A 23,032-nucleotide genomic window follows, 5' to 3' on the forward strand; every position below is an offset into this window, starting at 1 on the left:
TTTTTACATATGGGCATTCTTTACATATGGGCCATACTGGTTTCATGATGAACTTCCTGTTTACTGTGAGGCGCATATGCATGGAAAGCTTTGGAGTCAGAGGAAAGGGAAGTCAGTTGCCCTGGACCTTCTACTACGTATAGCCAATAAAACTTCCACACAACATGCCCCATGAGAGCTGTCATACAGGATGTGGCAAAACTCTCAACACTTTTTTACTTGGGCCCCCTTTTATACGTATATGTGTCAATGAAAAGGAGACTTATAATAGGGAAATTGTAGATTATAAATTTATAGTACTCTTAATTGAATCCAATATCACAAATAATTTTAAATAAATGTATTTGTCTATGAAAAAGATAGTCTTTGTATAGACCTTCATCTCTATATAGCCGAGTTCCCATAAAAACTCTATGTATGAATTTGTTTTCTTTTTCCTTTTTTTAAAATTAGAGCTTAAAAATTACTAGATGATTTGTTTGCCCTTTGTGAAAGAGGAATTCCAAGGTTTTATTTCTATTCTACAGAAAAGTAAAAAAAAAAAAAACAAAACTTGATTTCATATACAGGCAACTATAGTTCATGAGAGGGAAATTTTAAAGTAGACCTACTCTTTTCTTTCTTTCTTTTTTTTGGGTAGAGGATGTGCTATATTATTTTTCATAACAGCCTGAAGGAGGTGGAGGCTTTGACTGGGTAGGTGCCTGAAGCTGAGGAGGATGGCCCTCAGGGGTATCCAGTGGGTGGGCCTGGGTCTAGCATAGAGCATTGACATGAGAGATTTCATTCACATCTACAGTCACGGCAGTAGAAAGTAGGATCTGTGACTCTCCACTTTCCCACACCCTCCCTTGCTTTGGTGGTTGGTTAGTCTTAATGCGTCAACCCTTAGAGTAGCTGTGTAGACTCTTTTTGAGTTCTTGTTCTATGTAGTGGTGATCACAGTGCTTCCTAGGGATGAAATACCTGAACTGATGGTTTTAATTCTTCACTCTTAGAGTGTTTGTCACAGAGTTGTCCATTCTTAAGGGAGTTTGGGAGCACAATTCTCACAAATATTGGGTATATTGTGGATTTTAATCATTGTGGCTAATTTTACAGATTGAAAAATATATTGTTTCAAGTTAGCATTTTAAAAAATTTGGTAGACCTCTGATCTGATTGGCTTGTATTCAAGAAATTCTTAGAGAAATAAAAATGAAAGCACCTAAAATGAGCTGTTGGTTGTTCTTAGTACTTGGCAGCATTCTGTCTCTGTGTACAGCCAAGAACGTGCCTTCTCTACCTGGACGTGATGGGAGCTTGACGGCTGGCGAGCTCCTAACAGAAGGCAGAGGTCGTGCCAGCAACATCTCCTTAATAAATTGCTGTGTTCATTAGTACAAATTTATCTGTGGCTGCATATTCTTAGGTTATGATATGTGGGAATTCTTTCTTCAAGCCAAAATAAAATAATTAAAAATTTTCGATCAAGAAGGATCCTAGAATTTGAGTTAAATTTCAGAGGTAACAAGCAACCATCCAAACTGATATAGCTAGTTAAATACAAGAAGAAAGGATAGTTTGTTTGTTTGGTTAGTTGTTTGTACTATGTCTCTGGCTGGCCTTCTTAATTTTTATTTCTTGTACTGAATAATTATAAAGGAAAACATCTCTAGTTAGACCATTATCCTAGACAGAAGAGGGTAGATTCTTCTGTTTATAACTTCTCCCTTTAGGGATTTTTTTTTCCTTCCTCTAGGTATTTTTTTTATTTATTTATTTTTTCTTTGGAGGATTATTTGTGAGATCCTTACATGATTTTAATCTATACTCAGGTCACTAATACCTGTATTTAATTTTCTATATCTTAAAGCCAAGTTTTGCTCCATACCTATAAAACTGTTATACAATCTGAAAACCAAAGCTAAACAGTGGTATTAAGGGAAAAGTACATATATAACACCTTTCTCCTCTGCTTTCTTTTTCACTCCCTAAAGACAATTAATGTTGCTGTTTCTTATTATGATATTAGCAAGTATTTTCTTTGCATATGTATGCATAAGTACACACACATACACATATATAAAAATGTTTTACACACACATAAATAAATATATATTTTACACACACACACACACACACACACACACACAGTACATATACAGATCCTTAAACCCTATATGAACTTTTTCTTGGGGGAACTTTTTCTTGAGGTATTGGGGATTGAACCCAGGGACACTTTACTACTGAGCTACATCACCAGCCCTTTTTATTTTTTGTTTTGAGACAGGGTCTCACTAAGTTGCTTAGGGCCTCAATAAGTTTCTAAGGCTTGTCTCAGACTTGTAGTCTTCCTGCCTCAGCCTACTGAGTCACTGGAATTATAGGCACTATGCCTGGCTCCACATGGACTTTTAAATGCATTTTATTCTATGAAATAATTACAATATTGATCATATATGTACTTTTAGATATGGATTGATTGCCATTCTGGGGAATGAATCCAGGGGCTCAAGCTTACTAGGCAAGTGCCCTATTACTGAGCTGCATTCCTAGCTCCAAAATATTTTCTCATATTCACCCAAACAAATATGTAATTATGCTTTTTAAAAGCTACTCAGTTTTACATTGGGCAAATACACTGTAATTTATTTTATTAGTTCTCTGTTGATGGATACTTAAGTTGTATCTTTTTGGGGATCATTATTTCAAATCTAGATTAATCTCTGTATATAACTGCCTGTGTTTTCATAAGAATAGGTATAAGAAAAATTGGGTAACAAGTTTTTTTCATTTATAACTTTTCTAGATTTTGTCAAATTGCCCTTAAAAATAGCATTAAATTTACAATTTTAACGATATATCAGAATACTTGTTTAAGGATTGTAACCAAGTAGTTTCATTTTTGCTAATGTCATAGGTAAAAATTATTTTATTGTTTTAGTTAGGCAGTTTTTTATTATAAATTTAAACACATTTTTGTGTGTTTATTGACCATTTGAAACCATACTGCCTAGGTTTGTATCATGATTCCATGATTTACCAGCTTTGTGAATTTAGGCAAATTACTTAACCTCTCTGTCCCGTATGGCTCACTTAGGATTAAATGAATATTACTAGGTATGCATTATACTAGAGGTATTTGTCAATAATAACTAAAAATTTTCTCATGTTGTCCCACTTACTTATTTTTCTGTTGGGCTTAGTAGCTGTTTTCATATTTTGATAAATGGTTAAAGTTCTAAGCAAGGCATACATATCTACTGTTTAATTTTGAATAATAAAGCCTAAAAAGATTCATGTAAATCCGCCTTTATTTTTGGTAGGATTAAGTGAAGGATTTTATATTAATTTTTAAATTCATTGTTGAAAACTGATGGGGAATTTACAAATCATTTTTCGGAGAGGTAGACTTCTTATTTCTGTTTTGAGTGTGAATTTGTTGAGAACCTTATTAAAAATCTCAGAACTGTGTGCTTAGCTCCAAGATTCTGAGGATTAGAGATTCTGGAGGGTTTGTCCCCTCAATCGATTAAATTGTTACCATGATTATTAGACTTCCAAGCAGTATCTCAAACCCCTTCCGATTTATGGAAGTAGTATTTTAAAGATAAATAAGAGCTCTTCTGGTTTGGCTTCAAAAAACTTGGGTTTGTAAAATGTGCCTACTAATTTGAATGTACTTATTCTCTTAGAACAAGTTATTTTTCTGAATCCTAGTTTTCTTACCTATCAAATAAAGGTGATGATCTCCATGTTTTATGAGCAATTATGAGTCAAATGAATTTTTTTTTAAAAGAATTCATCAGGTTAAAGATGTAAGGATTTAAGAAAGAAACTACATGGTATTTTTGATTTTGGGGTTACTCATAGGGCAAAGAAATAAAGTATCCTTGCACAAATATTTAAATTTGTATCAGTAGTTTTGGATACTAAATGTCGGAGGAAACAGGTACCTTTTTCCTACTCAAAATATTAAAGAAACACAGTTAACTAGAAAATTAATTATCTGGAGAAAATATGTAGTGGTACTTAAGAAAAGTTTCTCTGTACTGAGAGCTTATTGTATATCAGTGTACTAAATGCTTATGAATAGTTACCTCACGTTTTTTTTTTTTTAAATAAAGGCTGAAGAACTAATTTAAGACTATGCAGTTACAAAGTGGCAGAGGCAGGATTAGAGACCAATTTCTGTCTCCATAGCCTATGATCTGGGCAGTACAGTAGCCAGACAGCTTGGGTTCAGTCCCCATATTAAATTGCTTAATCTTATTGTGTTTCCATTGTTTTTTATCTGTAAAATGGATAACAACACTACTGTTCTCAGCATCTGTGGGATCCACATCTGCAGATTTAACCTACTGTTGATTGAAACTGTTCAGGAAAACAAAACAAAACATTGCATCTGTTCTGAGCATGGACAGACTTTTCCCTTGCCATTCCCTAAACAATGCAGCACAACAGTGGTTTACATAGCATTTGCATTGTACTAGGTATGCATTATACTAGAGATGATTTAAAGTATACAGGAGGATATGTGTAGGTTGCATGCAAGCACTGTGACATTTTATATAAGAGCATCCAAGCATCCTCAGATTTTGTTATCCACTGAGAGTCTTGGAATCAACGCCCTGGCCAGTACCTAGGGATTACTACCTACTCCTCGATTATTGGTTCTTATGAAGATTAAATGGGTTAAAGTGCTTATAATAGAGCCTGGATCATAGTAAGTGTCTGTAGTCATTTCTATACCATCCAGGCTCTTTGCTTTTCTGTCCCTGTCACTCTCCTGTGGACTTTAGTATGGTGGCATCTTGGACATTCTTGCTTCCTTAGCTCATTTATCTGAGCTAATGTGAGGTTAAATGAGCTAATGGTGATCAGACATGACCCTCACCATTCCATCTGGTGCAGATGGAGGCCAGAGCTGTGGTGATAGGCATGTCCTTAGCAGAGTGCTCTAGGACAGTTGCAGTAAACATTCTGGGAGGGCACACATTTGCTAGGAGAAAGGGGGGGGGCAGGGATATGAGGTGTGATGCAAGGAGCTGAAATCAGAAACTTGGACATCTTTTAAGATTTGTGTGCATTCAGAAGGGCTGGGCACGAAAGAGTTGTTCACCTTGGCTTCACAAGGTGGGGCCCTGAGGTAACTGTGCCAGGCAGTGATTCCTAACCTTTCCAGTTCACCAAGGCCCTGGTGAGTCGCATTCCCACCGGAGGACCTACACATCACTCAGCATGAATGGAGTCCTAACATCTGTAATTTTTTTTTGTGTGTGTGGGTGTGTGTGTGATTTTTTGAACAGTTAGATTTGGGAACTGTTAGTATGCAGTTGATTCCTGTGTCACTGCAGGGACAGTTCCAACCAGCCATGCAAATCTGCATATAAACTCTTGGAAGCAGATTCCCCGTTATCTAGTTCTTGGCAATCCTATAAAGATGAACTTGAAATAAAGATATACAAGCAGATAAGTGAAAGTATTCCATTGCAGAAATAACAAAGGGATAGGATTTGATCAAAGTAATGTGTCAGTATATTTTGTTTGGTTCTTATGTTTATGCCTATTCCTTGTCAACATTTGCTTACTCACATACTCACACTTGCAAGTTAGATACACAAAGACTAATAGCAAATGAATATAATTTTGATGTTTAATTTACATGATGTTAGAGGGCTCTTTTCCCAGAGAGATACTCAAAGAATGAATGAGGTGAATAACTTGCATTCCATTTTATATTTGAGAAATCATGATTGGAGTGGAATGTTAATATGGTTAGCTGCAGTGAGACAATATTGACATTGTTGCTAAGATATTTTACCAGACATGTCATTGAGGCTGCTGTTTTGAAAACTGAGCAGATTTTTTTTCTTTCTTTCTTCTTTTTGGGTGGTGATGATGGAGCAGGAATATGACAAATAAAACACAGACGTACAGAAAATGCGAAGTCATCTCATTCTCTTCCTGACCGCCTATACCAGCCTGAAAAAGGACCTTGTTACACAACCACATGTACACAGTTGATTTAGTCTGCTTCTTTCCAGAATGTGAACTGACTTGGTTGTGTTACTTTTTTAAATGTGTTTTTGTGGGGAAGAAACTTTACATGCTACCTAGAAACTTTAAGGTATTTTTTCCAAAATGTTTATAGATGCCATTTTCCTTGTGAGGAGTTGAAGTTAGATAAATGGTAGCAGGTCCCTTTTATTCTCTCCCTTTCTCTGGTAATGAGGCCTGCTGGCAGACAGCTTTGCTGCTGGGCCTGCCAGAGTTTGGATTTGAGTAGTTAGTGAGGGGGTGGTGTACTGGTTATGGTATTGTTCTAAAAGTCTTTTTCCCTCCACTTATTTTTCCACCCCCAAAATGTCAGCATGTCCAATATGACAGAATGTTCTTGATGATTATCATTCAAAGAAACATGACTTGCTAAATTATCTGTGGAAAACAGTCAGAATTTCTTAAGCACCAAATAGTGCTCCATGCTCAGTAGGCCTCAGTTAGGGAATCCTCCCTCTGGGGCAATAGGCTGGTGTGATGAGCTCTGACTGGAGTTGGAGTGCCAGGCTTCTGTTCTGGGTCTGCCACTTACAGGCTGTGGGACCCCAGGCAACTTACGTTAGCTTCCCCATGCCTCAGTTTCCTAAGCTGAAACAGGGAACAGTGACGGCATCTACTTCAAATGGAACAAGATGAATGACTCAGTTACTGTGTATAAAGTCCTTGGGAAGGTGCCAAGCACGTGGTAAGGGCTTAATGACTGCTTAGCTTAGTTATTATCAGGGCAGATACACTCAATGAGCATACATTTATAGTTCACCGGCTCTGACATGTTACTTGGGTGCCTCCTTAATATAAGTTCCAGGGTAAATGTGAACTCTGGCAGTGATTGTGTGCTGGTGTGTAACTGAGAATGGTTTAAGTGGTTGAATGTCTAGGGGGTGGTAGCAGCTCCAGGCTGTCTTGTTGCTTGGGTCTGGTGGCACCCGTGACATGAGATATGAAATGTGCAGCACCATGGTCTTATTATTTTTTCTCATTTCACCTCCAAGAAAGACCTGCAGAAAAAAAAAGTGGAGTTTTCTATATTATTAGAAATTAAGAGGGAATATTTAGGTTGTTTTTGAGGAAGTTTTAATGTTAAAAAAGTCATTAATTGGTTGAGATTGAAGGCTAAAGGCAGGGAAGTTGGAGTAAAGGCAACCAGGGTGGTGTGTTTCCTTCTAAGTTCTTTGTAGGGGAACCAGTCCAGACCTTCATTGTGAGAACAATCCACAGGGAAAACCATTGACATCAGTAAGAGCTGGCTGTGGGCAGTTCAGGCTGGCTGGAATAGGGCAAGTCTGAACCAGATGGGTTGAATGAAAGCAGTGGGCATGGTTGGAAGTGCCTAGAAAAAAGAAAAGTAAGCCCTCCTTCCTGGGGAAATAAAAGGAGCTAGATACAGATTTATGTTTCCAATAAGTATGTGCAAGAAAATAGTGTATTTTATCTTATAAAATATTTTTGTTACAAAAACTGTCAGAAATATGTCAAACTGAAATCAGAAAGAAAGAGAAAAACCATCCATATCCCAGCCCTACTTAATAGCAACCACTGTCAACATTTTACTAAACTACCTTCTAAGCTTTTGGATGTGTGTATTATTTCCCCATTATTGTCATGTGGCATATAAAAGATTGTGTATACTGGCTTAGATGTTTATTCCACATGGTTTAAAAAATGTTGATCATATGGTAAACTGATTTTTTTCATTGCCGTTTTTGTAATTTGTTCCTTGGCAATGAAAATGGTCATTGTAGTGCTCTGTGCTTCTTTGCTTGTTTAGAGGGGTGGGTGGGGGCAGAGAAAGCTTTCCCTGTCCCAATCATGTAAAAAATGTGAGCCATTGTTAGCAAGTTCTGGCAGGGCAACATGAGCTATTATTTCAAGAGGTCACCCAGATAAGGTAAGAGATTCTGCACTGTGGGATGAAGGACATGGTTCAAAAAACACATTTCCTGAATGAGAAGGGAGTGGAGAGGGATAGTTGAATGAAGTGTTAGAAGGCTTGGGTTATAGAGTTTATTGCTTTTGGGCAGGGGCGGGGGAGGTGGTTCTGGGGATGGAACTCAGGGGCGCTTAGCCTCTGAGCCACATCCCTAGCCCTTTTTATTTTATATTTTTTTAATATTTATTTTTTTAGTTATAGGTAGACACAATATCTTCATTTTATTTTTATGTGGTACTGAGGATCTATCCCAGTGCCTCATGCATGGTAGGCGAGTGCCCTATCACTGAGCTGCAACCCCAGCCCCCTAGCCCTTTTTATGTTTGACATTGGGTTTTGCTAAATTGCATAAGGCCTTGCTAAGTTGCTGAGGCTGGCTTTGAACTTATGAACCTACTGCCTCAGCCTCCTGAACCTCTGGAATTATAGCCTAAGTAGCCTATATTTCCTTCAAAAGGAAAAATGTACTGTGCATTTTCTGAACCTTTGAGTATCTCAGAATGTTTGGGGGTTGGTATGGCACATACTGGAAAACTTAGTACAGTTTTATAAGACTTAGTCATGCCCTTCTCTCCCTTAAGTTTTATAGATGTTGCTTTTTGACCTCTGGCTTGTGGTGTTGGAGAGAAGTTTTTTGGGTTGAATTGTGGTCCTCCTCCCGCGTAGATATGTTGAAGTTCCAACCTTTGATACAGAACCTATGACCCTTTTTGGAAAGAGAATCTTTGCAGACATAAATCCAGTTCAGAGGGAATCATATTAAAATGACGGTCTTACTGGATTAGGTGGGCCCTAACCCCATATGCCTGGTGTCTTTAAAAGAGAGGACACAGATAGTTCACCAGGTGATAGTGTAGGCAGAGGTTAAAGTGAGGAGTCTACAAACCAAGGAACCTCACTGATTGCTAGCCACACCAGGAACAGAGAAAGAAGCATGGGTAAGACTCTATCCAGATGGGCTGGGGATGTGGCTCAAGAGGTAGTGCGCTCACCTAGCATGCGTGAGGCACTAGGTTCGATTCTCGGCACCACATAAAAATAAAGATATTGTGTTGGGCTGGTATTGTGACTCAGCAGCAGAGCTGCTCGCTTAGCACGGGTGCGTTGTGTCCATCTACACCTAAAAAATAAATATTAAAAAAAAAAAGATTTTGTGTCCAAATAAATATTAAAAAAAAAAAATCTACCCAGAGCCTCCAGAGAGGGCACACCCCACCCCACACCTTGATTTGGGGCCTGTAGACATCAGAAGTATGAGAAAATAAGTTTTGGCTGTTGGAACCATCTAATTTGTGGTGCTTTGTTACAGCAGCTCTAGGAAACCAATGCAGGGTATCTAAGGACAGCTGGGTTCTGGTTCCTTTCAGTGTCCCCTGTGGTTTTGTGTCCTATTAAACCTTTTTAAATACTTACTCTGGATGCCTGTGATAATCCTGTCTTAAACTTTCAACTTGAAGTTTTTGGAGATGGGTCTAGGTGTGGGTCTCCCTTCAGTGCATGGTGGGCCCTTTTTGTCGGCATTCTTCAGTTCAAAAACAGTGTTTTAATTACTTTATCTTGTCTTTTTTTTTTTTCTTCTCAAAAACAACCTTTATTTTCCGTATGTATAATTTTTTTTTTATATATTGTTAAAAATTTTGTCCCTTCCTCTGTATCCTGGGGGAACCTTTCAAGGTTGTTCTCTTTGTCATTGACTGGATTTTTTATAGTGCTAATTGATCTTAGTCTATAGTATAGATTAATCAGAAAAGGAACACCACAGGAGGGTGTGGGAGACCAGCCATCCTGGATTCCCTCGGGATCCCCCTGTTTTGTTCTCAGTTTTCTTTGTCTGAGTGTTCAGGAAGATGTTCCGTTTCCTTGCACTAATAAACCAAGTTTTCTCAGACTCCCACCACTGATGGTTTTGGGGAAGGTTCACGGAACAAGAAATAATAATAATCAAAAGGAATCAGCCATGTGTTAAGCTTCAGGACCTGTGGGTTCCTGCAGGAGTCGCGGGGTGGAGTCACGGGAGGAGGAGAGCGTGTCAGCCTCTGCCCTGCTTGGAGAGTGGGCTCTGCTGCTTCACACAATGCAGTGTGGTTAGGCGACCGGTTGTTGCAACAGCAAAGGATGCTTCTTTGTCTTCCTTTCAGTGGCTTGGATTTCTTTTCTTTCTGGCAGTCCTTTGCTGTATGGTATAGTTTTTGTACTTGTGAGTTTTTTCTTTTACTTTGTAGTTATAGACATTTTACCAGGGTGCTGGGAGAAGCTTTGCCAGGACTGCTTACCAGATGCAGTTTTAAACTCTCATGTTTTGACCACCTTCCCCCATCTCCAAGCTGCCCCTCCCCATGACGGGGCTATTCCTCCTCTTCCTTTGACTTCTTTATTCCTTGGTTCTGTCCTGCCTCAGTATTTTTTTTTTCTTTTAAGCCTCTACTTTCTTGGCCTTCACCCCATTCCATGCCCATTCCTGTCATTCCCACTCCCCTCGGGTGCCACCTGATGTTTTCCCAGTGTCCTATGCATCTGTAGGTGTGCCCACTCATGCCACCAACAGCAGAGACCATGAGGATTTGGAGGGGGATGGGACAGGGTGCCAACAGCAAAAACACCTACCCGTCCTTGGTGGAGCGTTGCCACCAGCCCTATAGACCAGTGCATTCTGCTCTTCTTCCTCCCATGTCCGTGTTCCGTAGCCAGCTACAGACAAGCTCACCTTTGAGCAGTAAGCACCACCCACATCTTTGTGCATATACTTTGTGGAACAGAACTTCATTTCACTCACCCAGTTAGGCCAGAGCAGGTGGTGGCCCTTTTGCCTAAAGACCGTCAAATCTATACATGGCCCAATCCTAGGGAGTACAAATTTAAATATTTACAGAAAATATGTACACATAGAAAATGTCAACCATATACAAATGTCAACCTCCCATCTGAGCTCCCAATTGGTCAGTTCCCATTCCCGGCCACAGCCACTACTGTTGGCTCCATGTGTTTCTCTGGAGACCCTCCATACAATTATGTATGTCTATATACATTTTGTGTATGTAAACATTTGTGTATGTGCCCGCGCATATTCGTATGTACATATACAATATACATATACACACTCAGGGAATGCACATTTTGAATAATGGAAGCTTTAATTTTAATCATCTGTATCATTGAGCATTCCCTGAGGTTTCTTTTCCTTTCTTTGTGATACTGAAACACAGTCCCTTTAAAATTAAAGGTAACTTCCTGATAACTGCTTTCCTGGGTCTGGAGTTTCCTCCTGCTGAAAGTAGAGGTTGAGGAGCTGCCCCTGGCTTTGGAGGGCACCAGGGAAACTGAGACCTGACATGTTTCTGACTAGCACAGCCTGGCTAAATCTACAGATATCTCATTCCTGCCTTTTGTCTTACTATACCGCCCTCTGACAAAAGCTGTTCACATCCCTGAGTCCCCAAAAGATGGAGATTTGAGACAGAAGAGATCTCTGTCTTCCTCAAGTTCTGCATTGAATAAACCTATTTTCTTCACCAACCTTTGCATCCCAAATTGAACGAGAGCTGAGCAGTGGAATTTTCAATAATAATTGGAACATAAACATTTCAGATCTTTTTGACCATCTTCTTGCTGTGATGGTTCTACATCCCAGCTGCATAGCAGAATTATTTGGTGAGCTTTAAAACCATTACCTGGGCCATACCAGGTAAAGTAGCCTCCTGGGCAGGACTTGGGCACCCTCCTATGTGGAGGGGCCAGGGAACTGCTGCTGTGACCAAGAGCACTAAGCCTGGCAAAGCCATGGACCCAGTTGCTGGGTGGTCCCCCAGACCTGTGGACCTGGGTAATGTCCATATTGCTGCTAAGGAAATTTAGGATAATGAATTCCTTACTGGTGTAAGATGAACCCTTCCAGGTTGCTTTTAACCACAGCTGATCCATTATTTCATTTTTGGTCCTGGCTGAGCAGAGGAGTGGGACTTGGCTTTCTCCTGGAAGAAATGGCTCCAGGCATATCTGTGTAGTAAAAATAGCAGGCCCAATGCTGCAGGAGTTAACAAATGTGTAGTAACACAGGAAAGAGCAAGAAATTATTTAGGGTGCTGGATGACTAAACACCTGTATCACAGATCCACTTTGCTTGCATGGTGGGAGCATAAGGTGTGATTGAAAGAAAATTAATGATCACTGGGCCTGGGCGCCTCCCCAGGGGAGCATTCCAGGAGTGTTGTGGAACTAATTAGCCAGCCAGCACGGAACGGGAAAATAGATGAGGGAACAGGTTTCTTTTTACAGTGGCCTGTATTGTGTGTAGACCTACATATACTATTTTTGGTTTTCCCTATTAAGTATACAGTATGACATAATGCTGAAAACGTATCTCGACAGCCTTCTCAAAAGGAAGCAGTACTGAGAAAATGGACTCTGCGTCCAGTTGCCTGGGTTCACCCTGAGTTTGGACATCTGCTGGTGCCCTTGGGCATGATGCTTGATCTGTGCCTCGGTTTTCTGATCTGAGAAGAGGGCTAGTAATAGCACCTTCTCATGGAGTGTTGGGGAAGATTAAATGAGGTAAAATAAAGAGAGCACCTAACACCTTGTCCTGGCACCCATTACATCTATAAAGCATTTATTTTAAAGTGCCCTTCTGTGGGGCTTGGGGGATGGGAGTTTCTCTGAGATCATATATTTATAAAGCACAGAAACTCTTGCATGGTGACATGTCTTAAAGGAAAAATTAATGTCCAATTAGAGAAGAAATGCCAGTGTGTTTACTCATCTGTCTTCGGGGAAAGCACATTTGTACATTTGATTCTGCAACTTGGAGTATGAGGACAGTATTTACTGATCTGTATTTAGAACCCACTGGGCAGATTTCTGAAGACAAAAGGATACACGGGTCCAATAGGCTGGGTTTTTTTTCCTACCCTGGAGATGAGCTGCTTTCTCACCCCTTCGTGGTATTGTTTGAGAATTAGTCATGATTATGTGAATGCTTTTGAAGGTTGTTTACTTGGATGCATTTTATCTGTCTTTTTGAACATACACATTTGTGATCAGTAGCTTTGCCTACAAACTACAGGATCCCATAAGACCTCAAATGCTTGAAAGTGTTTTCTGTTGCAGACAGTGCCTTCTGCAGGGTTCAAAAAGGATACTAGATCTTATGGAGGAAATTGTTTCCAATTTCCTGGTTTCTGTAGATATATGTGCATTATGTGGTTATAAAACGTTGTAATGGAAAATATGTTTAAGAAACATTAGTGTGCTTGGAGGCAGGGACCGCACAAAAGATGCTGTAATACCTTTAATGCCCTAGTTAAATGTATCATACAAGCCCTGTTTTCTGGAGCTGGAGAAACAGAGCATCTTTCTCTTTCTATTCTAAGCTTCCACCTTCCCCTCCCCCACCCCTGCCTTCCCAAGCCACTTCAGTGGCACGATAAATAGAAACCTTATTTGCTGCCTCTGCAGACCTGTTTACCTGAATGTCTGTGCTCACCCTTGCCTTGATCAGGTCTACCCTTTCTGAAATAGGTTTTTGCTTTCATCTCCCTGACTTCATCGCCCTCGTTTTTTTAAAGCCGTCTCTAATCCTGCACTCCATGTACTTTAATCTGCAATGTCGGACTTTGCTATTCTGCATAGCCCCCTTTCAGCATTCATCTCCCAGATTCAGATTTTCTTTCATTGTGAATTTAAAATCCCTTTTCACAGTCTGTAATAGTGGGGAAAAAATTTAAAATATTATCAAAAGCCATTTCTGCCAGTTTAAAATGCTTTACTGGATGGCTTTATTCCCTTTGGTAATTATCTTTGCAAACTATGATTTTGACATTTATACCTCTTCTGTATATGTAGTTATATGTGTCCATGCAATTAACTGATTTTTTAAAAATAAAAGTCTGTGTGTGTGTGTGTGTGTGTGTGTATGAATGACATAGTCAATATTTTAGGTTTTGCAAGTTATATACTATCGGAACTTTTTCTGCAAAAGTGTGTTTACCTCATACTTACTAAACTGATTTAGAAGGTATCTCTCTTGGGGATCTCCATTTCCCCCAAAGGTCTTGACTATTTGGGGTAATGAATATGTTAGATCCTGAACTGGCTGGTTGAGGGGAGATTCTGGCTGTGGCCCCTGTTCCTCCCAGTTAACACCCAGGTCCCTATCTGTGGGACTGGACTAGAAGCTCCTGGAGAGAAAGCATATTGGAGTGGATGGGAAGGTCTGTGGAGTGTAAACATTTCATGGGAAGCTGCTGCCCGTGCAGCAGGGGCAGGCCTGGTAAATCCCTGGTCTACCTTGGCGAGGATGCATTGTCCTCCTGGATTGGGCACTTGTGCTGCATCAACTGGAAAGGGTGATTGAAGTGTGTTTCCCATCCCTTGATGGAGGTGGGGAATGGAATAGGTTGCTGTTAAAAGAAAACAGCATCTATTCAAGGCTGAAAGAAATGTGCCAGCCATGCTGGTTGTTGCAGTGAAATGCCTTTAATTCCTCTTAAACCTCTTTAAGCATCTGCTGCGGAATGTTAAATCAACCGGAGAATTTCTGGTGTAATGTTGTCCAGAACTAGTATTGCATTGTTCCTGTGGGCGCCCCTAAGAGATTTCCACTTTCTGCTTCTGGCTTCCTGGGATCCTCTGAGCTTTCTTTGACCTTAACCCCCTGGTGCAGTTACAGCTAAAGCTGCAGGCTCCGGGGCGCCGTCTGCAGCTTATGAGCTGCTGGATCACCCACTTCATGCTTTGTGCCTCCTGTTCATCCATAAAACTCCTCTCCCTACTTTGTGCCTTTCTAATAAAAAGAATGCTGGAAGTTTGTTTCTGAAAACCCCAACAGAACAGCATGTTTGGGGCAGATATTATAGCGTGATAGTAAAGTCAAGTTGAAATAGAACCCTGCTCCCCCAACCCCATCTCTAAGTCCTGTTTTTATTGTAGCCTGTATAAAACCAAAATGCTGGGCCCAGCTGCTCCGAAGGCTGCAGCCCTCATGGCTACGGCATGCTTTTGAAACTCATCCCCACCAGATCTGCAGTTAATGAAAATATTTGCTTTGCTTGATATAAACAAACTTTGTGGGTAGAATTTGTAATTAGGAAACCTTGTAATTTAAATCTCCTACCCTTCAAATTTCTCTTGTACTATATTGGACAGTTAGGTATTTAAGTCAACAAACCTTTTCTGAGGGATGAGCTTACTTTTGAAATTTCTGGTGGTGTTTTATTTATCTCTTCTTTTGTGTTCCCATCCAAATTAAGTTGCTTGAAGTCTGCTTTTTTTTTTTTTTAAACATATAGGTCAGAAATCCTTGTTAGTGGGTGGCCTGGTGGTCTGTCAGGCCACCTCACAGTCACAACACCGTTCTGTGACAAGTGATCTAAAGAGAGTCACAGAGCATCTCTCTTCTAACACAAGTGTCACCTCTTCCAGTCCCTCAGGTCCTATGTGGGTATCCCTGGGGGCCTTGCCTGAGCCCTTTCCAAGTTCTCTATATCCCTGTGTTTCTTGTGTCAGTGTCCATGAATCAGGTGACCCAACTCTGTTCTTATAGGCGTGGCACCTGCTGGCATTCATCACTAGAGTGTCGGTGGCAGTAGGGACTGATCATGAGAACTCCGTACTGGATCAGAGAAAACAAGACTCTACTCTTGTGAGTCTCTTCAGAGCATTTGGGCATTCAGTCCTGTGGGAGTTGGCATTAGGGTACCAGCCCCAGCCCCACCTTAGGACCAGTTTCATTGCCAAAGAGAAGGCAGTAATGAAGTTTCATGCACTGGCTAATGGCCTCAGGAGGTGCAGTCTGTAAGATTCCAGGATGGCTCCTGTGATCCTGGGGTTGATGACAGTGACACCTCACAGTGCCATCTAGGGAAGCAGTGTTTGAGGGCTGTTGTCCACATGGACCATAGGAGCCAAGAGCCTGTGCTAATTCCTGCCTGCTTTCCTGTCTTGGGGACAGAACTCTTAGGCATTTGCCATGAACGATGTCCTTGTTTTTGTAATTTTAGTGAAGATTTTCTGGTGATTTTGTTTTTTCCTTCAAGTGGCAATCAGTTGAGCAATTTGTGATAAATTTTTAGTTTATCGGGTTTCTCAGAACCCCTCGGAGCATGGCTGGCCCAGCTGAGACTACACTCACCTTTCTGACTTTGCTGACTTGTCCATTCCAGAGCTCCTGGCTTTTCTGTTCGCAGCTCTGCTGGTTTTGAGTAGCCTTTGTAAGAGGCATGAACACAAACCCTGGTCTGGGGTGGAGTGACTCTCCTTCCCCATGGCTCCTAATATGAAACAAAGGGCACAGTGATGGTATTTGAAACTTGATAGGTTTGGTCACATCCCTTTTTTGAGCCTTATGCACAAAGATCTGGAAAAATTGAGTTCCCACATGGCTAGACAACTTTCATTTTTCTTTTTCTTTTTTTTTCAAATCTTGATTTTTTTATTTCCCCCAGAGTCGGGAGGCATGACAAGGACCAGTTGGTTGGCATTTAGCAGAGTCTGCTTTTGCTTCTGGGAAACTTTATGTATCTTTTTGATTCTACTGCCTATACTTTAGAGCTTGAAGGTGCTTTTTAATCTGCAGGATGATGATTTGCCTTCTCTCTCTGCACTTCCTCAGGTGTTTCTTAGTACAGATTAAGTGAGAATGTGATAGAGGCAGCAGCCGTAGGAGGGAAGCACAGTATCTGAGTACTTGAGGACTGGCTGTTTTTTTTTTTTTTTTTTTGAGAGAATGGTTCCTGCCAATATACTCCCTTCTTCGTATATTTCCTACATTGTAATTGGATCCTGTATATTTTGGAGGATCTGCAATAACCTTGTTTGTTTCCAAGGCTGTTTAAGGGTTAAGGACCAAGGAAACCTGCCTAGTATGTGAGCCATAGTTCTAGTCCTGTGATGGGTAGGGGCTGGTTGAGGTTTGAGAGGATGGACCTCAGGTTTGGGGGCATGTGGAATAGATGGGATGGGTGAGCAGCAGGGTGGGGCTCGGAAGGATTGTGGAAACAGCCAAGACCTTCCTTGGAAGTTCCTTATTGGAAAGGAGCATCAGGAAGCCTGGGAGTTCTGGAGCAGCTCTTGCATTGGACTCTGACCCAGTGATACTCACAGAAGGCTGGTCACCTTGCCCTCTTCTTAGCTGACATCAGAGCTGCTTGTGGATCCTTCATTCTATATCTAATCCTGGACCCATTGTTAGGAAGCAACTAGACCAGTAGGGTAAGGAGAGAAAGGGATCAGAGGCAGAATTCATTGATGCTTGAGTGGTAAAACTTAAATTATCTCCCAGAGGGCAAGAAGTTTTAAGAGTGATGGGGAAAGTCATTTGAAAGAAAGTCAAGTTGTATGGGCATTATACATTAAGGCATATGGGCATTATATTTTAAAAATGTAGTTTTTAGGAATTAAATCCACATCAACTTGTAATGAATGCTGTAACCTAAGATATTATTTCTCCACTCCAGGAGGTGACTTCAGTCAAGAGACTTCTCCAGTCCCACCCCCTGGTCATGGTGTTGACGCTCCTGTGAGCCTAGCAGAGGACACCTATCGGGTGAGCTTGGCCAAAGGTGTCTCAATGTCTCTGCCTTCATCACCCTTGCTGCCTCGACAGTCTCACTTGGTGCAATCAAGATCAAACAAAAAATCCCCAGGTAAACAAGCAATAGAGTGGCATCCAAACAAGCTGTCTTGATTGCATAAGTAATAAAACGGGATCAAAGTCAAGCACACTGAATGCCTGCAGGAAATCTTCTGGGAGATTTGTTTTTTTTTTCTTTGTTATAGTAACTTTTGGAAGAAGGGGAAAAAGCCTACCCCCTCCCCTTTTGTTTTAAAGTATGGTTTTAGTAGACTTGTCTCTTTAGTTCAACCTCCATGTAAAGTGTTCAGACTGGCCAGGCTGGATTTTAAAAGATTCAAGATCAGTATAGATGTTAAGCACAGGTTCTGTTGGTTTCTTGCGACTGAATCAAGGAACTCTGTGGACTATATGGTACATTTGAAGGTTACAGATCTAGGGAAGTGCCGTAGGACAAGCTACCAGGCCTTATATACTGATGTGTTTTACTTGATTACATCATCCCACATTGGAATAGATATAAAATTTAATTGTTTGTGAAAACTCAGACTTGTAAAGGGGGCAGGGGCTTGGGACTCATGGATGACTTGTATAAGGTATCTGGACTCCCCTCACCATTATCAACTTCTTACACTCAATGTTAACCCCAACCGCCCTAAAAAACCACAGGTATTTAACTTTGAGAGATTATGATTCAGATGTGAGGAAATTCTTTCACAGATGCTCATACCAGAACCCTAACAGTTCTTTGATATTTTCAGATTTGCTGAGTATTTGTTTACAAAAGGCAGGATAATTTGGGACCTTGCTGATGTTGCACAAGCACAAAAATTCTTCTTAGTTACACACAAACATATTCAGAATTCATCTAAAATGTGCCCTGGGTCTCTGAAATTAACTAGTTATCTGTTTTTTTTTTTCTGTTTTCCCAAATGTTTGTATTACTTAAGATGACATTTGCATTATTTCTGAATTATTTAGTGGGTATTTGATTAGGAGACCAGCACTCAAGGGTTTGAATGTTAGAAATGGTGCTCTGAATTTGGTGAGTGTCCAAAAATATTTTATTCTAGAATTTTCTTATTTTGGATAGCATTGTTTACAATCCAGTCATTAGCTGGAACTTGGAAACCTTTTTGGTATGAAGTGATTTCCTGTGCCAAGGAATTTGACCTGTTTATCAGTATTTGGGGAAATTCCTGAAATGTCCTTGCTCCCCTCTTTGCCCTCCCCACTGCTATATCTCTATGTCAGATGTCTTCTCTTCCTTCAAATCTTATTTCCCACACTGCCTCTTTTGCTAGGTTACCCTGGTCTGAATCGCTCTTTCTTTGTAAAAATTATGTACGGTATCTTACCTTTGCTTTTTGATCAGCTAAGTTATTTGCCCATTTTCTCTGAGTTAGTGTTTGTATTGACACAAATTCTTTGTTTTATCAAACTTTATTCAGGCTTCTGAACCTTCTCCCAGGCTCATCTGTGCATTCTATTGTAAAATCCAGTTTTAGCAAAGAAACCTGCTAAGTCAGTTTATCGAACTGACTTACCCCCCAATCTGATCAGTTTCCTCACCCTGCACCAGCCCACAGGTGATGCCTAACCACCCTGGCCAGTATTTAAGCAAGGATCCTGTTAGGTCAGTTGAATGAGAATCCCCCACTTACTCCTAATGTTTGTAACATTCTGTGCTCCAGCTACACCCTGCTCCTTGACTATAAATTCCCACTAAACCATTCTGTATTCAGAGTTGAGCTCAGTCTCTCTCCTCAACTGCAAGATGCCACTGCAGGTGGTCCCAAAACCCACACCTGAATGAAGTGTGCCTTTCTGTGCTTTCACAAATATCATTTGATGATTTTTTTTTTCTTTAACAATATGTGCTTTGTTTATGTAATCCTTGAGGATAGGCAGGATGTCTTATCTCAGTATACCTTATGTATGTAAAATAGAGATAATTCTGAACTCATCTGTATCCTTAAGGGACCTCATTTGAAGGTAATGCCAAGTACAGAGATTTGATATTTTGGATCATGTTCCCTCTGATTGTCTGTGCTACTGCAAATGAATTGATGTTGCTTGAGCCTAGGACTAAGGAATACCTAAGAGACTCCAGGGAATACTGTACTTCAGATGTAATTTTATTATTTATAACAAATTCAGTGTCTGTTTTAGTGGGACTTTGGGTAACAAGGAATGGCATGCCTATCCAGAGGGGTTTTGGGCTGTGGCCAAGGTAATCCTGATGAGACATGTTTCCTTATATGCCCAGACCAATCAATATTAGATATTTTCAGCTTTGAGAAAACATTCTCAAGTTTTTCCTCCACAGGAATGAAATTTATTTTTGCTAAATTCTTTGCTTGGCCTTATGAATAGAAGAGAATAGTAATTCTGCAACATTCAACTTTTAATGGATTGCAGAAAATATTCTCCATATTAGATGTTTTTGATTCAAATGAAATAAACAGGTATGTCTCTAACAGAGCAGCTCTTGTGTGCTGCTCAAATTTGTGTAGCAAATTAGTGTCTCACAGTGGTGATTTGGCTTCATTATCTTTGTAATTTTAATTTGAAAAGTTAGGGTCAGAGATGCTTGCTTAAAAATGGCAGTGACTCAGAATACATTAAATGATAAACAGTATTTTTTCCACAGTGTCTAATGCACAGATTTCTGATTAAACCATGTGGTTGGGAAAATAGCTGGAGCTCTAATGTTCTACCTGCCTATTTTAAAAAAATGTTTTTTAGTTGACATATGGCTGTGAATGTTCACTGGGTTAAAAATATCCATCTATTTTAGAAGCTTGCACTGTTGCTGCTAATGATACAGTAAGTACAGTGTATCTGCAGCTCCCAGAAGGTACTGAGCCACTCCCCATCTCCTGTCTCATCCCTCCACTCCAGTGGACTGTGCTCAGACTCAGCTCTGAAATTACCTTGATCACTTTTCTGATTTGTAAGATTAGACCCTTTTCTCATTTAAAATAGAGGCCTTTTGGGGTTGTTCTTTTTTTTTTTTAATTTAAATTTTAATTTTTTAAAACAAAACCAAACCTGTTTTACTTGTTTGGATAGAAACTCTTCACTAATTGATGCTAATCAAGAAACTGTTGGAGACGGGAGCAATTATTCTATTCTAGTGAGGGTCAAATGCTATTAAAACCTCTCTGAAGAAGGCACTCAGAACCAAATAACCTGTATTAATAAAAATTTGTATTAACATAATTGGTGATTAGCCTCTGGGTGTTGTATTAATGTGGCCCTACATTTTATGTGATGGAGTTCTTACATTCCACCTTAAATTGAGTTTTTTTTAAAAAACCTTTTTGCCACCTTCCTCTATTTATATTTTTTCCACTGTTAGTTAGAAAATTAATTTTTTGAGTATTGTTTCAAAATTTTTGTGTTTTTCTAAATGGGGAATCTATTTTCTGTAATGAAAACAAGGACCAGCATCCATTAAAATAGTTCTGTGGCTGTTGTAATACTTTTTGGATTGAGAACTAATCAATATTTGTAATGTATCCTTTTGTCTTCCAGAGAAAAGTAAAGCCCATTTCCTGTGGTGTATTTATTTGTAATATCATTAGTTATTTCACATTTGCATTCTTTTTCCCAGATCACATTGGCCTATTATGAAACAATCAAGAGAGTCAGGCATTAATGAGACTCAGCCTTTTGAAATACTGTGGGTACAACAGAAAATGGGGACAAATGAGGGATATGGATGGAGCCTCCATAATTTAGAAATCTGAAATGCTCCAAAATCTTGAACTTTTTAAAAAAATTTTTTTAGTTGTTGATAGACATTTATTTTATTTATTTATTTTTATGTGATGTTGAGGATCGAACCAGGTGCCTCACACATGCTAGGCAAGCGCTCTACCACTGAGCTACATCCTCAGCCCCCAAATCTTGGATCTTTTTGAGCACATACATATCATCTCAGGTGAAAAATTCTGCCCCTAATGTCATGTGATAGGTCACAGTCAAAATGCAGGCATGCCAAGAATATTGTATAAAATTACCTTTAGGCTCTGCATATAAGATGTATATGTAACATAAATAAATTTTGTGTTTTAGCCTGGATCCCACCCCCATGATATCTCATTATGTATATGCAAATATTTCCAAATCCAAAACACTTTGGGTCCCAAGTATCTCTAATAAGAGATCCTAACTCTATATTGCTCTTCTGCTTGTACTGGCTGGTGTGGGGAGACTAGAGAGTGTGCTGCCATTTCCACTTCTGCCCAGTTCAGTTCATTTTTGTCTCACAGTTGACACACCTCATGTAGCATGTTTGAAAGCCACTCTTGCTATATCTTTAAGGGAACACTGACAGGTTGTGAGATAGAAGTCATCCTGCCTGATTCTTGGACAGTGAGTTTACGTCTGACAAGGTGCTGCCTCCCCCAACCCTGCAAGAATATTTCTTGTAGAAAATTTGGAAATCTCATTATTGATGTACTGCCAGCATTTTGATATTATCTTTTCTAGTCTTTATTTTAAACTGCAACCTAAACCTGAGACCACATAATATAAGGGTTTTATGTTCTGCATTTTTCCCCTTCAGATTGCATCATGAGAAATTTCCAGTTTGTTTGAACAACTTGTTATGTATTGTCTGTGGTTTCAATGTTCTATAATTGATTTTTAAATTGATTTCTAATTGTTGGATGTTTACTTTATTTTTCATATTTAAAAAATTGCAGCATGAACCAACATGTTAATATCTTCACTATTAAATTTCTGTTATGAATTTTTTATTTTAAATTGTGGTCCAATACCTGTAAGATTTATCATCTTAATCAGTGCTCAAGCATACAGTTTAATAGTAAGTACATTTACGTTCTTGTGCAACCTGTCCCCAGAACCCCTGATAGGAATACTTTTGTCTGATAATTTTTCTATGTACCTTTGATGCCTCTTTAAGGGTGGCAGATTCCCAGCAGTGGAATTATTGAATAAAATGGTTTGCATTTGTGGAGAATCTTGATACATATTGCCCAATTGCTTTCCAGAAAGGCTGTATTGATTTCACATTTTCTCCAGCATTCTTTAAGATTTTTTTTTTTTTTGAAGATAACATCTTCTGGGAACTGTCTAAAATGGATGGTACTTTGTCCGGCTGGGCTGTGGATTACTGGGGATTTTAAGAGGCTGAGAGGTCATTCTGTATCCCCCCTCTTTTGAACTTCCTGTCTGTCTGCATTTCTCAGACAATTTCCATTTTCTTTCTTTCCAGGATACTGTGTCAGGGGCATTATCACAGTTGACTCAGATCAAGTTCATGATCAGAAAATACACTCAGCTTGCTTCCAATTGTATCTGTATTTGCAGTGTCTAATGTTGGGTGAGGCTCATAGAGATCATAGTGGATCTAAGCCACTAGAACACTTCCCGTCCTGGCGTCTTTGCAGATGTAGTAGCAAAGACTTCATAGTCATTATGGATCTTGTCCGAAAATTGTGCGAGTTATCAGTAGAGCTTAG

General features: G+C 39.7%; 1 protein-coding gene across 23 annotated transcripts in view; it reads left to right on the top strand.

Annotated features, from left to right (window-relative positions):
* Positions 1–23,032, top strand: part of Tanc1 (tetratricopeptide repeat, ankyrin repeat and coiled-coil containing 1) — a 231,962-nt gene that overhangs the window by 92,089 nt on the left and 116,841 nt on the right. For 19 of the 23 annotated variants that reach the window (XM_048812307.1, XM_048812313.1, XM_048812308.1 and 16 more), the window contains one exon: positions 17,422–17,610. In XM_048812307.1, the coding sequence (XP_048668264.1) occupies positions 17,422–17,610 (189 nt within the window). Of the gene's footprint in view, positions 1–17,421; positions 17,611–23,032 lie in introns of those variants that run through there. The other 4 variants (XM_048812330.1, XM_048812331.1, XM_048812332.1 and 1 more) reach the window with 3 other exon arrangements.

Source organism: Marmota marmota, unplaced genomic scaffold, assembly GCF_001458135.2.
Source record: "Marmota marmota marmota unplaced genomic scaffold, marMar, whole genome shotgun sequence".
Lineage (NCBI taxonomy): Eukaryota > Metazoa > Chordata > Mammalia > Rodentia > Sciuridae > Marmota > Marmota marmota.